Source organism: Fragaria vesca, linkage group LG2, assembly GCF_000184155.1.
Source record: "Fragaria vesca subsp. vesca linkage group LG2, FraVesHawaii_1.0, whole genome shotgun sequence".
Lineage (NCBI taxonomy): Eukaryota > Viridiplantae > Streptophyta > Magnoliopsida > Rosales > Rosaceae > Fragaria > Fragaria vesca.
Window position 1 is genome coordinate 4780805 of NC_020492.1, and position 14670 is coordinate 4795474.

General features: G+C 39.7%; 5 protein-coding genes across 5 annotated transcripts; all 5 read left to right on the forward strand.

Annotated features, from left to right (window-relative positions):
- The first annotated feature begins 1413 nt into the window (after positions 1-1413).
- On the forward strand, positions 1414-4573 carry LOC101306479 (putative amidase C869.01-like). Its single transcript, XM_004289800.1, has 5 exons — positions 1414-1983; positions 2526-2740; positions 2934-3173; positions 3254-3452; positions 3870-4573. The coding sequence occupies exons 1-5, from the start codon at positions 1438-1440 to the stop codon at positions 4278-4280; spliced, it is 1611 nt and encodes a 536-aa protein (XP_004289848.1). The 5' UTR covers positions 1414-1437; the 3' UTR covers positions 4281-4573.
- A 452-nt stretch (positions 4574-5025) lies between these two features.
- Positions 5026-7359, forward strand: LOC101302724 (putative amidase C869.01-like). Its single transcript, XM_004292110.1, has 5 exons — positions 5026-5574; positions 5861-6075; positions 6252-6491; positions 6588-6786; positions 7003-7359. The coding sequence occupies exons 1-5, from the start codon at positions 5026-5028 to the stop codon at positions 7357-7359; spliced, it is 1560 nt and encodes a 519-aa protein (XP_004292158.1).
- A 208-nt stretch (positions 7360-7567) lies between these two features.
- Positions 7568-8323, forward strand: LOC101306772. Its single transcript, XM_004289801.1, has one exon. It carries the CDS (start codon positions 7748-7750, stop codon positions 8321-8323), a length of 576 nt encoding a protein of 191 aa, XP_004289849.1. The 5' UTR covers positions 7568-7747.
- Positions 8324-9427: 1104 nt separating this feature from the next.
- LOC101307067 (disease resistance response protein 206-like) lies at positions 9428-10052 on the forward strand. Its single transcript, XM_004289802.1, has one exon. The coding sequence runs from the start codon at positions 9443-9445 to the stop codon at positions 10013-10015; it is 573 nt and encodes a 190-aa protein (XP_004289850.1). The 5' UTR covers positions 9428-9442; the 3' UTR covers positions 10016-10052.
- Positions 10053-12442: 2390 nt separating this feature from the next.
- On the forward strand, positions 12443-13228 carry LOC101307353 (disease resistance response protein 206-like). The gene has a single exon (XM_004289803.1). It carries the CDS (start codon positions 12513-12515, stop codon positions 13074-13076), a length of 564 nt encoding a protein of 187 aa, XP_004289851.1. The 5' UTR covers positions 12443-12512; the 3' UTR covers positions 13077-13228.
- The last annotated feature ends 1442 nt before the right edge of the window (positions 13229-14670 follow it).

Consider the following 14670-nt stretch of genomic DNA (forward strand, 5'->3'; position numbering starts at 1 on the left):
GAAGCTCTGGACGGAAAACACCATGATTGATCAAGGTTGGCCGGAAAACTTGTCGCCGGCCAGTCCTAGAAGGAGAGAAGCCGTCCTGGAAGCCTGTGCTGTCGTCCGGGAAGGAGAGAAGCCGTCGCCGGCGTGAGACTGCAGAGAACGGACGAAGTTCGCACTTTAAGCCGGAGTGTTGACGTCCGCTCTACATCCGGCCTGATATATATATACATATATATGTAGTAGTGGGATACAGAACGTAGGGGAAAACAAATTTTAAAAAGAAAAAGAAAAGACTACAAGCGCCAGACGTAAAAAATTGAGTGGGGGCAATGACCCCCGCTGGCCCCCACATGCGTCCGCCATTGCTTAGTAATGCAAGTCATGCAACCACTGATTAATTAAATCCCCATATATAGCTAACTTCTAAGCCGGAGTTACGCCGATTCTGTCCACCGATTATCGAAGCTTCTGGTAATCTAATCTCTGATGAAATAGCGTGGTATCAGAGAAAGCTTGTAGCTGAAGCTAGTGGCGTAGCTAGCTGCCTAACTAGGGATGAGAGGGTTAATAGAATGAACCCTCTCAAATTTTAAAAAATCTTAATTAGCCTTAAGGAAGATTGTATGTTAATAGAATGAATCATAAATTGACCCTTCTCTTTTGAGAAATCTTTAATTAATCATAAATATTCTTCAACACCAATGGAATGAAATAAATATTAATACTATTGAACTACTTAATCCAATATAATACAAATCGTGTTAAGGGTTTCTTACCATACTAATATGTACTTTAATGCTTTAATTTTCATTTACAATTTTTTCTTTACAAATAAACTAAATGGAAGCAACACGTACATTAAATGTTTGTCATGCATTGAAACTAAAGAAAAAGCAACACAATTTTTTCAATATTAATCCTGCATAATATGAAATTCTAAAGTTTATTTTAGATGATTATTTATTGATCTGTTCAGAAATAATGTTTGTGACGAATTTGTATATAACAAACAGTTGAAATTAAGTTTGTGTTACTTAATTAAACAAAATTATGACATTGCTAAAGAGTGACTGAAAATGAATTTAGTTTCTTAGTCAATAAAGCTTGACTTTTTTAAGTGAGATTTCTGGCTATGCCACTAGCCGAAACAATTGAAGCTCAAACCAAGCAGATTACGGATTTACGGTTATGCCCTTCGGATCGTTAGGGGACGTCAGAACGTGGTAATTACGCATGGGTAGTTATGGTATTTGAGTGGATACTACAGAGTCTGAGTATAGCTGGTGATACAGAGGATTTTTTTTTTAAACTAAAACATTACAGAGGATTAAGGAATTTCATTATTAGTGATGGTCAACCAAAGAAAAGAAAAAAAAAAAGAACAGGTCCTTGAAGAACATTAAACAACTTCATTATGTTGGGAGTTGGAAGCCCTTCACTATTCCGTCAATGGCTACCAATTCATGTTCTCTCTTCTGGGTTCTGCTTCTAATTCTTCTCCAAATCACCCTATCAAATGGGTCTGAATCCACAACACCCAGAAGCCTAATGGAAGAAGCCACAGTCGATGATCTCCAACTCGCTTTCAAGCAAAAGCTTCTTACTTCAAGGCAAGTCGTGCAGTTCTACCTGGACCAAATCCAAAAACTCAACCAAGACCTCAGAGGAGTCTTAGAGATAAACCCAGATGCTTTATCTCAAGCTGACATAGCAGACAAAGAGCGCAGTGAATTTGAATCCAGTTTTCGTACACTGCCTAAGCTTCATGGGATTCCTGTTTTGCTGAAAGATAATATAGCAACCAAGGACAAGCTTAACACGACTGCTGGGTCTTTTGCTCTTTTGGGTTCTGTAGTGCCTAGAGATGCTGGGGTTGTCTCAAAGTTGAGGATCTCTGGGGCTATCATTTTGGGGAAGGCTACTTTGAGTGAATGGGCTTATATCAGATCATCTACAGCACCTTATGGTTGGAGTGCCCGAGGTGGTCAAGGAGTGGTGAGTTGACCTTCACTTTCAGACTTTCAGTTTCAGCTGGTTTGTTGTGATTTTGGGTTATTTGGTAAACTAGAAAGCTTTGGTCTTTGACTGGTTGATAGTAACAGAGTTTATGAGAATTATTGTTTGGATTAATTTGCTATCAGCTTTTGCAATGTTTTGGAAATTTCTGTGTCAAGTCCCTATCTTTGATGTAGGCAACATTGACGTCAACTGTTTAGAGATATTTGGAGAGGATTTATGTCCCATATAATGAATTGCTGGCCACCTCTTTAACTTAAAATGGGATTCAACTGGGTCCATGTTATGCAAGTGGAAGTCTGTTTTGTGAAAATATTATAGTTATCTATGTGATTGTACTCAACTACCCTGTCTATTCAGGAGTGTTATTTGTCTAGTCTCCCCTATGATGTAGTGTTCTTCTGTTCTGTGCTGTTATTGAATTGTTGTAGACTTGTCCATATTTATGCATCTTTGCACAATGCTCCACAGTCATTTAAGTTAGGTATATGGATTATTGTAGCTTTTCTTTTGATTTGCAGAATCCTTATAATTCATCACTAGAAGTTTGTGGATCAAGTAGTGGATCCGCAATATCAGTTTCTGCAAATATGGTATCAGTCGCGCTAGGAACGGAGACCGATAGCTCCATCTTATGTCCAGCCAGTTTTAACTCGGTAGTGGGATTCAAACCAACTGTTGGTCTTACTAGTCGAGCAGGCGTCATCCCAGTCAGTCCAAGACAGGACACAATTGGGTAGGCCTTGCGCATATTCTGTTGACATTATACTTTCACAAGCTTTAAATTTCTGTTTGCAAGAATTATGCTTGTGTGTTTTAGGTGGTTCCAAGTTTGATAACTGGAACATTTTATTCACTTTTATTGAATTTACTGAATGTCGGTAACAATGTTCATAGCCTTGACTAGTACAATACTGTGGTTGGAACAGGCCAATTTGTAGGACTGTAGCAGATGCAGTTCATGTCCTTGATACCATTGTTGGCATTGATAGCAATGACAACACGACAAGTGAAGTATCCCAGTATATTCCAGTGGGCGGCTATGGCCAGTTTCTCAATTCTAGTGGTCTCAAAGGGAAGAGACTGGGGATAGTCAGTCGCATGTTTCTTCCGCTCAAGGATGATGCTTTCTTGAATCAAACTTTTGAGCAGCATTTTACCACACTGAGGTAACATAATCCACTTTCTGTTTTCTAGTTATCATATTAGGAAAAAATTAATGATTGGAGTTTCCCTTGCTGCAAGGTAGGGAACAAGGTGCAATTTTGGTTGAGAATCTTGAAATAGCCAACCTTGAAGATATTCGCGATTTTACTTCAAGTGGTGAGTTTGTAGCAATGTTAGCTGAATTCAAGATTGCCTTGAATGCTTACCTGGGTGACTTGGTGAAATCTCCTGTGAGAACCTTAGGCGAGGTTATAGCATTCAACAAGAATAATTCTTATCTGGTTAGTGTGTGATTGCAATTCCCTTCTTTATCGCATCCTAAATTGAACTACTTGTCTATCAGACACATTGTATTAGGATATGATATGGTGAGTTTGAATTAACATACAAATAAAAAACTGTTTTAACGAAAAATATGTATGGTGAATAAACCATTGAGAATTTGTGGAGAGACTAATAAGTCGACTGTCATAACAACACTCAAATTCTGGTTTTCTATTCCCAAACACGTGCATCTCATTCTTGCTTCGTTCTACTACCAACAGCCTTCTGTGTGTACATTAGAATATGATGCAGCCTTGTAGCTAGTTTCTAGGCCAGTACATTACATACTCCTACATAAGTTTGCACATTATGAACCCACATTAGTACCTGTACCAAAAAGATAAACTGAACACATTATTATTGATCATTTACAGGAAAAGAATGATGATTATGGACAAAATCTTTTAGAAGCAGCTGAGGAGACTAAAGGAATGGGGGAGAAAGAGCTGGAGGCATTGTCAAATATAGCGACACTATCTAGAGATGGATTTGAGAAGTTGATGGCAGATAAGAACTTAGATGCATTGGTGACTTATGCTAATACCGCTTCTTCTATCCTCGCAATTGGTGGTTTCCCGGGCATTGTTGTGCCTGCAGGATATCATGATGCTGATAAGTACCCTTTTGGAATTTGCTTTGGGGGACTGAAGGGTTCGGAGCCAAAACTGATTGAGATTTCCTATGCCTTCGAGCAAGCAACTATGATCAGGAAGCCTCCAACTGTTGATTCCCACTACCAAAGCATCCCTACTGCCACAAGAAGCTCCAACCTAGCTACTCAATAGCACCACCAGGAAAGTTCAAGTCACTTTAGCTTGTATGATAGTAGTGTGGCTCTAATACTAAGCTTGGCTATTAACGGTGCAAGTCTGATAATGTTGCTAAAGAATAAACAGTGCCGTTAACTAAAGTCACAGTTTTGCGTATGGTTCTGCAGGTTTTGTTGATGTGGATCAAAATGTCGAAATCTTATGGTAAGCCAACTTGGCTGTTGAGTTGTAAATTCACATTGGCTGTTGTACATGTTCTCCACATACTATGGTTGATGTATTCAGAGCCTGATAAGTATTTTCCTAAAACAGATCAGACAAGGCAAGTAGACAAGCTAATAAATCCCAAATACAAGCAATTAAGTATTCTTATTCGATATGAGACGGCCAAGGGCTATGAATTGGTCATACACAAGCTGAAATAATCAAAATAATTGTTTTCATTTGCATGCATCTGGACCACCTTCTTCTCGAATAGTTCTAAACTCCTGTGGAATCGAGCCGATCAATGCCATATGTTATAGTCTTGTTCTGCTAACTGTTATTGTTGTTTCGTTCCACAGTTACTAAAACATCCTGCAAAAGCTTAACTAGGATACAAGGAGACCATCATCAGTACATTGTGTAGTTTTATATATCATTGAGAATAAGAATCTGTTTTATATATCATTGAGAATAAGAATCTGTCAATGTCAAGATTTGGTTTATATATACCAAGTCGAAAAACGAAAGACCAAGGAATGAATCAATCCTTACTGGCATGGCTGCAAAAGCACCATCATGCATTTCTCTCTCCTCAGTATTGGTGTTGATTCTTCTAGCCTTGACATCATTTGGCTCCCAAAGTTTCACTGTCCATGGGTTCTCAATTAGAGAAGCTACAATCTATGATCTTCAACTGGCTTTCAAACAGAACCAACTAACTTCCAGACAACTCGTTCAGTTTTACCTTCAAGAAATCCGCAGGCTCAACCCGGTGCTTAACGGAGTCATAGAGGTGAACCCGGATGCACTTTACCAAGCAGACAAGGCTGACTATCAGCGAAAGGCTAAGGCCCCTGGTTACTATTCCGGCTTGCATGGCATTCCTGTTTTGCTCAAGGATAACATTGGAACCAGAGACAAGCTGAACACAACTGCTGGCTCTTTTGCTCTGCTTGGCTCTGTCTTGCCTCGGGATGCTAGCGTGGTGACCAAGTTAAGGAGCGCTGGAACCATTATCTTGGGGAAGGCTAGCTTGAGTGAGTGGGCTCAGTTCAGGTCTCTCACGGCACCCCCTGGTTCAAGTCCCAGAGGTGGCCAAGGAAAGGTAAGCATGAAACTTGTCAAATGCTTGCAAACTGAGGTTTTGAACATTTGCTCGATAGCAGTAGAATTTAAGTAGCATGCTTTCACATGTAAGTAACTGTGAGAATGTTGCATACAAAACCTCTCATATTGATGGTTTAGTCACTTTGATCAGTTCTTATGAGAGACATTTTACAGTTTGTGTATGCAAAGCTGATCAATCCTTAGTGTAAATTAGTAGCAGTGATAAATTTGGTTTTTGCTCATACCATGTACTTATAAGATCAATGTTCATTGTTGGTGTGCAGAACCCTTATGTACTATCTGCAAGTCCATGTGGATCAAGCAGTGGACCGGCAATATCAGTTGCAGCAAATTTGGTAGCTGTGTCTCTTGGGACTGAGACGGATGGCTCAATACTATGTCCAGCAAGCTTTAACTCAGTAGTCGGCATCAAACCTACCGTTGGACTCACAAGCCGAGCCGGGGTGATCCCTGTTACTCCGAGACAGGACACCATTGGGTAGACTCAACATTTATCTTAATTTCAGTTCTGTTAGTCCAGACTCCAGAGTATAGTACATATTTAAGTTTCAATTCCTAGGACTTCTAATTGTCATATTTTACTTCAAATTCAACTGAATAGTTACATAGTTTCATGACATTAACTAATGACTTATGATGTGTTCAATGGAACAGACCCATCTGCAGGACTGTGATGGATGCTGTTTATGTTCTTGATGCGATTGTAGGCTATGACTACAAGGATCAAGCAACCAAAGAGGCATCGAAGTACATTCCACGCGGTGGGTATAAACAGTTCCTTGGGGCTTATGGGCTCAAGGGAAAAAGACTGGGAATAGTGAGGAATCCCTTCTTCACCTCTGGCAGTGGATCTCTCCAACTTCAAGCATTTGAGCAGCATTTCCAAACTCTAAGGTAACATTATGTGTATTTGATTTCACTGCTACAGTGCTACTACCTGTTCACATGTCTCAGTGTATTTAATATGGTTCGAACTTTCTGCAAACTTAGGCAAGGAGGTGCTGTTTTGGTAGACCATCTGGAAATAGCAAACATTGATACTATCTTGAATTTTAATTTAAGTGGAGAAGCAATAGCATCACTGGCTGAGTTCAAACTAGCCATAGATTCATATCTTAAAGACCTTGTGGTGTCCCCAGTTCGATCTTTGGCAGATATCATAGCCTTCAACTTGAAGTTCTCTGATGTGGTAAGTAAATCAGGTTCAATTTCTCTTATACGGTACAAGATAGACCAAAGAGCAGAATAACATAAAGTTTTCTCGCCAGTTTCTCAATCTCAACCTCATCATATCTTATCGATCCAGATTGATAATTTGGCAAAAACTCACAAACCATGCATATTCACTGGCTAATGATATATATATATATATATATATATATATATATACTTGTTGGTTGTCCAGGAAATGATCAAGGAATTTGGCCAGGACATTTTTCTTGCAGCACAAGCAACAAATGGGATAGGCAACAATGAGAAGGCAGCATTGTTAAATTTAGAAAAGCTGACTAAAGATGGATTTGAGAAACTAATGACAAACAACAGACTAGATGCATTGGTGACTCCTGGTGCAGATGTGTCTCCTGTACTTGCGATTGGGGGATTCCCAGGCATCAGTGTCCCAGCTGGATATGACAATAAGGGTGTGCCTTTCGGCATAACTTTTGGGGGTCTAAAGGGATCTGAACCAAAGCTTATACAGATTGCCTATGGTTTCGAGCAAGCTACTAAGATTAGAAAGCCTCCCACATTTCTACCGTAAAGCTCTAGGCTAGCATAGCTTCATTCCTAATTTGATTTTTTTCTTGCAATTGACCATGAACTGGTGTATGAAGTGTAAACATAATCTGTTTGGCACATCTAAATCGGAAAATGATACGAATGATAATATCTTTACGATGCAACTCATCCTACATACTGAGTAAAAAATCAGATCATAAACGCTAACAAGGCATGTTCTTAATAATATCACCACAATATCAACCTACATGGCAATATTATTGTCTCATTTCATCATCTGATCGACCTAAAAGCACTCTTCCAAATTTGAATTTCATATCCTCTCATACCTAATACACCCTCCATAAAAACTCTATAAACATCAACCTAATCCCCAGAAGCCTCTCACAAAATTTACAACTAGAAGAAAGATGGAGCATAGTCGTTTCATTATTGGGTTGGCCATTACTCTCCTCCTCACAATCGCCACCACACCTTGTCACTGCAAGTACCACTCAAAAACGGTGCCCCTACACCAACTCAAAGAGAAAGTCACGCACCTCCACTTCTACCTCTTCGACATCCTCAGCGGCACCAAACCAAGCGCTATGGAGGTCGCACGTCCAAATATCACCACTGACAAGTCGGCCACGCCCTTCGGCAGCCTCTACGCCATCGACGACCCTCTCCGAGAGGGCCCTGAGACCAACTCGTCGATTGTTGGAAATGCCAAGGGGCTCTATTTGTCGGCCAGCCAAGATCCAGCTGACTTTACCATCGTTATGTACGTGGATTTTGGTTTTACTACCGGTAAGTTTAAAGGGAGCTCCTTTAGTGTGTTCTCCAGGAATCCAGTGGCAGAGTCGCCGGAGCGGGAGGTGGCTGTGGTTGGTGGGAGAGGGAAGTTTAGGCTGGCGAGAGGGTTTGCAAAGGTTAAGACTCATGACTTCAATGCTACAAATGGTGATGCCATTTTGGAGTACAAGGCAACTCTCATTCACTACTGAAAAAGTGAAGGAAAATACATGCATTTGAATTTGATTTGAAATTCTTGTTTGAATTGTGACATTTATGGAATAACTAATTAATTGTGTTGTAGCCTTTTCTGCATCACCCTCAATAAAAAATATACAGTATTAGAATGAGTATAATCTTAAGTGTTCTTAACTATGAAATTGGACGTTATATTGTATATTGCATTACCAATTTTACTAATTTTATTTCCTTTTAGATTTTAAGAGCTGTATATCATATCCAGAGCAAGGCTCCGCTTTAAAATTAAAATGCAAGACTCTTTATTTGATTCACTTTTCGGTTATATATTCACTTTTCCACCGTTCAATTTTTACAACTTAATGTATATAGATTACACTGCAAAGTTTCATCCAAATTAATGATTTTTAAACACTCTTCAAATGGATAGATCACATCACATCTTCAAATGGATGAAACATTGAAGGGTGGTATGTACTATAGTGGTGCTGGCGACGTTGTCCTATTTTTCGGTGGTCGCACCAAGGCGGATCGATTCAGTTCTCTAAAACTTACCGGATATGGTCGGAGATGGAGAAAAACAAGGAAATAGTTATACGGAAATTATGCTATAGATGAAGCTCAATTGCCAACTAGGTTTATGTATGCATGGAAGACAATCCATCAAACAATTAGTTTACCTGAACGGAAATTATGCAAACTAGTAATGATCTGTTTGGAAATTTTCTGATTTATCTTGGATGAAGTGGTACGGTTTTCGTAACAAGACTTTCTTAGAATTACTAACTTGAACACATGACTTACCGCTAATTATAACAAGTAGTTAATTAGGTAATGAAATTAGACGTTATATATGGTGTGATACGTACACCTAACCAAAATTTGCTGTATATACATTATGGAGTTATGGGTATTTCGTTGTAGGTACCTCTAACCAAGATTTCGTTCTTTTTCTCACCGGAGTCAAACTCACCGGTAAAGTAGTTGGCGCCAGCATTACATTTTCCAACTCTGCGGGGTGGTAGCTCAACGGCATCGAAACCTCGCCGTATATTTAAGACTCACTCTATCTGCAGACCATAATATCCAACACACACATCTCATTTTCTTTAGACAAACAAAACGCGACAGAAATGAAGCAGAAAATGGCAAACAACACAGTTGCGACTCTGATGATGATTGTCGTCATCTCCTTGGCGATGGCCTTCGCAGAAGCCAAGTGGGGAGGGTCAGTCGAGGCCAAAAAGGAAACGAAGCCGTCTGAGAGAGTAACCAACCTCCAGTTCTACTTCCACGACACAGTCAGTGGGAAGAACCCTAGTGCCATACGTGTAGCTCAGGCCCCGGACACCGAAAAATCTCCTACCCTTTTCGGGGCACTGCTCATGGCCGATGACCCGCTCACCGAGACGCCCGATCCCGATTCCAAGCTCGTGGGGCGGGCCCAAGGGCTGTACGGGTCATCCGGCCAGCATGAGCTTGGCCTGATAATGGCCATGAGTTTTGCGTTCACGGATGGTACGTATAATGGTAGCTCCATTAGTATTTTTGGTAAAAACCCGGCTCTGAACCCGGTTCGGGAGTTGCCCGTTGTGGGTGGAACCGGGATGTTCCGGCTGGCTCGTGGATATGCAATTGCTTGTACTCATTGGTTTGATGTTAGCGGTGATGCAATCGTAGGATACAATGTCACTGTAATTCACTAGGTCTACTGTATGATTCTCTGTTTCAATTTCCTACCATTTAGATGAGTTGAATATGAACTTAATTTTTCTTGCATATGGTAATTTGCTCTAATTTTCTAAGATCTCTTTTATGAATTTAGTCTATGTTAGGTTATTTGTGGTATGGCTATATTGCTACAATGTATATCTCTGTTAGCACTTTCATATATACTTTTGTTTGAAGTTTTAACCATCGATATCACCTTCCTGGTAAATGTTTCCAGTAGTTTTTTGTAGAGTACTTGAAGTGCTTCCTATGAAGCTCATGAGTAATGCCCAGTACTTCTGATAAACAGTAAACTTTATAACTAAAAAAACATGCATGTCTAATCATTTCAATTTCTTTTTAAGTTCGCAAATGGAGTTGTTCATGTTTTCTTTTCAACCTGATATATCCGACAACAGATGCAGGCCAATGATTTAGAAATATCTATCTTTTCATGCCTATGAGAGCAAGTTCACCCGTTGGGTTAGAATGAATACAGTGACCTGGGCAGCAGTTTCCACCCGTTTAAAATGTGAGATTGTTGTCACGTGGCAGTGACTGTTTATTGAATTTTAAAATACATTTTTAAATGTAATTAATCGTTTTATGTATAAATAAATAGTAATTTATGTGTAAATAAATGCAATTTATATGACATATTAAAATTAATGTTTCTATTTCATGACATTTAAGTAACAAGTCAAGCTTAAAAAATATTTATTTCATGACATTTATTTATTTTTACAGATTTTTCCTATAAATTTATAAATAAAAAAAAAGAAAAAGAAAACTAAAATTTTGCTCTGGGTACCCAATCGATTATGCTTTGGGCACCCAATCGATTCTGCTCTAGGCTGCCAACGGCGAGCATGCCCAGCAGCTCCGCATGCACGCACAGACCCTCTGCCTTGCGCCACCTCTGCAGCGAGTGCACCAGGCCTCCTCCGGCGTTGAAGAAAGGGAGGCGAGTGCACCGGTACCAGACCTCCTCCGGCCTTGGACCAAGCCTCCTATGGCGTAGAAGAAAGGGAGGCGAGCGCCCGCAGGGCGTGGTCCCTGTCTCCTTGTTGGTGGAGTGACGCGCTCAGCTCGTCGCTGCGGTTGGTTCGTGCGTGAAACGTTCCTTCTTGGCGCTTCGGGGGGTGCAGGCGTCATTGCTAACGCAAGCCACGAGCTTGGGCCTGGGCTGAGGTGGCTGCAACTCGCCTGGTTCACTCTTCTCCTCTCACTGGGTTAGTTCTCTCCCCACCCAATTAACCTGGGCTAGAAAATGAGTGATCTCATTTTATGGGTGGAAGCAAATAATTTTGGGCTGGGTTACTTTGCCTATGTGGATCCAACCTGGGTTGGATTTTTTTTCCACCGGTGGACTTGCTCTGAGGCTGAATTTGTCCCACAATTAATTGATCAACAAACTAATTAACCTCATGAGGTTGTATATGCATGTTGTTGCACCGTACGTTGTGAATATACATACGTGGAAACTGATTAAAAGGCTGATTTATATTAAGAATAAACAACCTCAATTAATCAACAAACTAATTACCTTCCGAATAAACATACTAATTAACCTCATTGATGATTTGATGATTTATATTTGACAAACTAATTAATATTTGAAGAAAAGAAAAAAGTTAATCTTCATCCAATTCAATAGGTAAGAAATATTCTTTAAATTATACATAATGGACGGTTACTGTCAATACGTAATATTTATTTTCATTACCTAATAAAGTTTATTAATGTCATTGATATTCATCCCTCATTAAAATCTAAAAGGAAATAGAAATGGTAAATTAGTAATGGAATATTAAGATTTGGCAAGATATATTATGTGAAATTAAGAAATATATACTTTTATCAACTTCATGACATTATTACACATATGATTGAAGCCACAAATGTTAGGCCTCATTAAGGTTTATACCAGTGCCCAAAAAGGAAAAAAGAATGTGTAAATAAAATCATTCATCTTGCGATTCTCTAAGAACAATCCAAAAAGAAAAAAATATGAAAAATCAATCAATAAAGAAGATAATATGCAGTAAATTCTTGATTCGATTCCTTGATACATCAACGGTAAACCACATCAACTATAATTAGGAAAGTGCCAGTATATACACAACAAGAATGAGAATAACATACAAAACTACATCGTTGATCCTCCCGGCCCAAATTAGTTCCAATTACCCAAATTGGCAGTATACCGTTCCAAATTCCAATCCCACCCCCTCCGAAAAAAAGTTCAAGATCGAGTGTTTCTGTTTTTGGTTCTATCTTTTCTCTCACGAGTAGTCAAACTACAAGTAATTAAGAAGATGGTCCATATAAGAACGTACACACCCCATATCAATGGTGCTAGTTTAACGCCTCTGATGAATCTTCTCTCGTTATTTAAGACCTTTGCAGACCACAAATATCCCAAGCGTATCCGACATCACCTCCTATTCTTTGCACAAGTGAGAGCTACCTAGAGAAAACAATCAGATCGAAATGGCAAACACATCTCTGCCTCTGGTGTTGACGGTGTTCATCTCCTTGGTGGTGTCCTTCACGGAGGCGAAATGGGCTGAGTCTGCGGCGGCGAAAAAGGAAGCAACACCGTCTGAGACTACAGTAACCAACCTCCAGTTCTACTTCCACGACACAATCAGTGGGAAGAACCCTAGCGCCGTACGTGTGGCGCAAGCCTCCGACACCGAAAAGTCCCCGACGCTTTTCGGAGCCTTACTCATGGCCGACGACCCACTCACCGAGACTCCCGACCCCAATTCCAAGCTGCTCGGCCGGGCACAAGGGATGTACGGGTCCTCTGGTCAGCAGGAGTTTGGGTTGATTATGGCCATGAGCTTTGCTTTCACAGAAGGTACGTACAATGGTAGCTCCATTAGTATTTTTGGAAAAAATCCGATCACGAATCCGATTAGGGAGTTGCCGGTTGTGGGTGGAACTGGGATTTTCCGGTCGGCTCGTGGATATGCGATTGCTCATACGCATTGGTTCAATAATGACAGTGGCGATGCGATTGTAGGATACAATCTAACTGTAGTTCACTAGAGCTAGTTTCCTATGAACTTTTATTTTCTTTTTAGGAATTATCTATTTCAACAATAATTGTGTCAATCTAAACTGAGTTGCTTGTTTAGCTTTGGATTTCTTTGATGTTCTTACTTGTCTCATCTCTCTAATGGACCATTTTGTTTGAATATATGTCATCTAGTGTGTGTATATTTTCGAATTCCTTTCATTTGTTGGGTCAATTTAAACTGATCCAGTTGCTCGTTTTGCTGTTATTTTTTGTGATCTTCCTTTTTACTTACTTACGGATCCAGCTCCTCTAAGTGATCAGCTCTCTTGTGACCATTTAGTGTCAATATATATGTCATCTTGTGCATTTGCATTAGGGTCTAATGACATATTACCATAGCCATTACTGTATTATCACTACTATCGTATATTCGTATCATCCTCGCAAAGTGTATCACACTGCAGTCAGACCTAGGCCACAAATACAAATCACTAAACTGAATATATTGTATACCCTCAGAGAAGCTATTTGAATTGCAAATATTTCACTTCATTCTTCTAGTTCTCTTCTATTAAAACAAACAAACTTTGATGCAAGGGGACATTGAATCCCTAACATATACAATTCCCTACTCCACACCACTACTTCAACTAGTTGGGCTTCCACCGGCCAAATCCCAATTCAATCATTTTCTCTGAAGTGCATCTATAGCTTGCCCGCCACTTTGCATAAAGCATCAAATGAATGGAGGTGACGATTAATTGGAACTATTTTGGTCAATGAACAAAAATGATTTGATCTTGTAAAGAGGGACATTTAGCCTCAGTGTTTTATGACGTTAAGTGATTAATCGTCCCCATGCATAATTCATAATGAGTATGTTTTGCATTTTGCAATAGCTTTGAAGAAAAATCAACTCATGTAATTAAGCATCAAATCTGTTGCTTTCAAAGAGATAACAGTATTAACGATCTGTTTACGTAAAGAACTTAACCATTAATTAACCTTCGTCAAGAGTGACAATTCCTGCAATGAATTGTGTTCGTACTTATAAAACTTAATCCGATCAGTTTAGTTGATTGTATCGAATAACTAACTCAATACTACTCTACTTTCTCACGTCAATTGTCATCAACATTGTTCTTTTAATTTATACAGTTAAAAGATTACAAGCGGATAAGATGGATACTTGCACAGGGGTCCCCTACAAAATGCCTCCCACGCCTTACATTTTTGCTTTGCCCACAAAGAGCAAACGTGCAGAAGCTAGGTAAAGCTTTTCTTCATATATGGGTTCATGCCATTTTTATGAGTGCGCTGCGCGCAGCAGCAGTAGCACCAACATTGAATCGACCACTACGTACGTACTCACCCAAGCTGACCAAACTCCATTTCTACTTTCACAACACAGTTAATGTTTCAGTGCCAGCTCAGGAAACAGTTATGGTAGTCCGTCTCAGTCCACCACTCAAGACTGCGTGCCGAGCCATCCGCTTCCTTGTTTCCGATCGTCGGCGGTACGGGACATTTCTGATTGGTGCTAGGGTCTGCTGTTGGTCTGTTGCAAAGACTATATATATATATATATATATATATATATATATATATATATATATAGTAGTC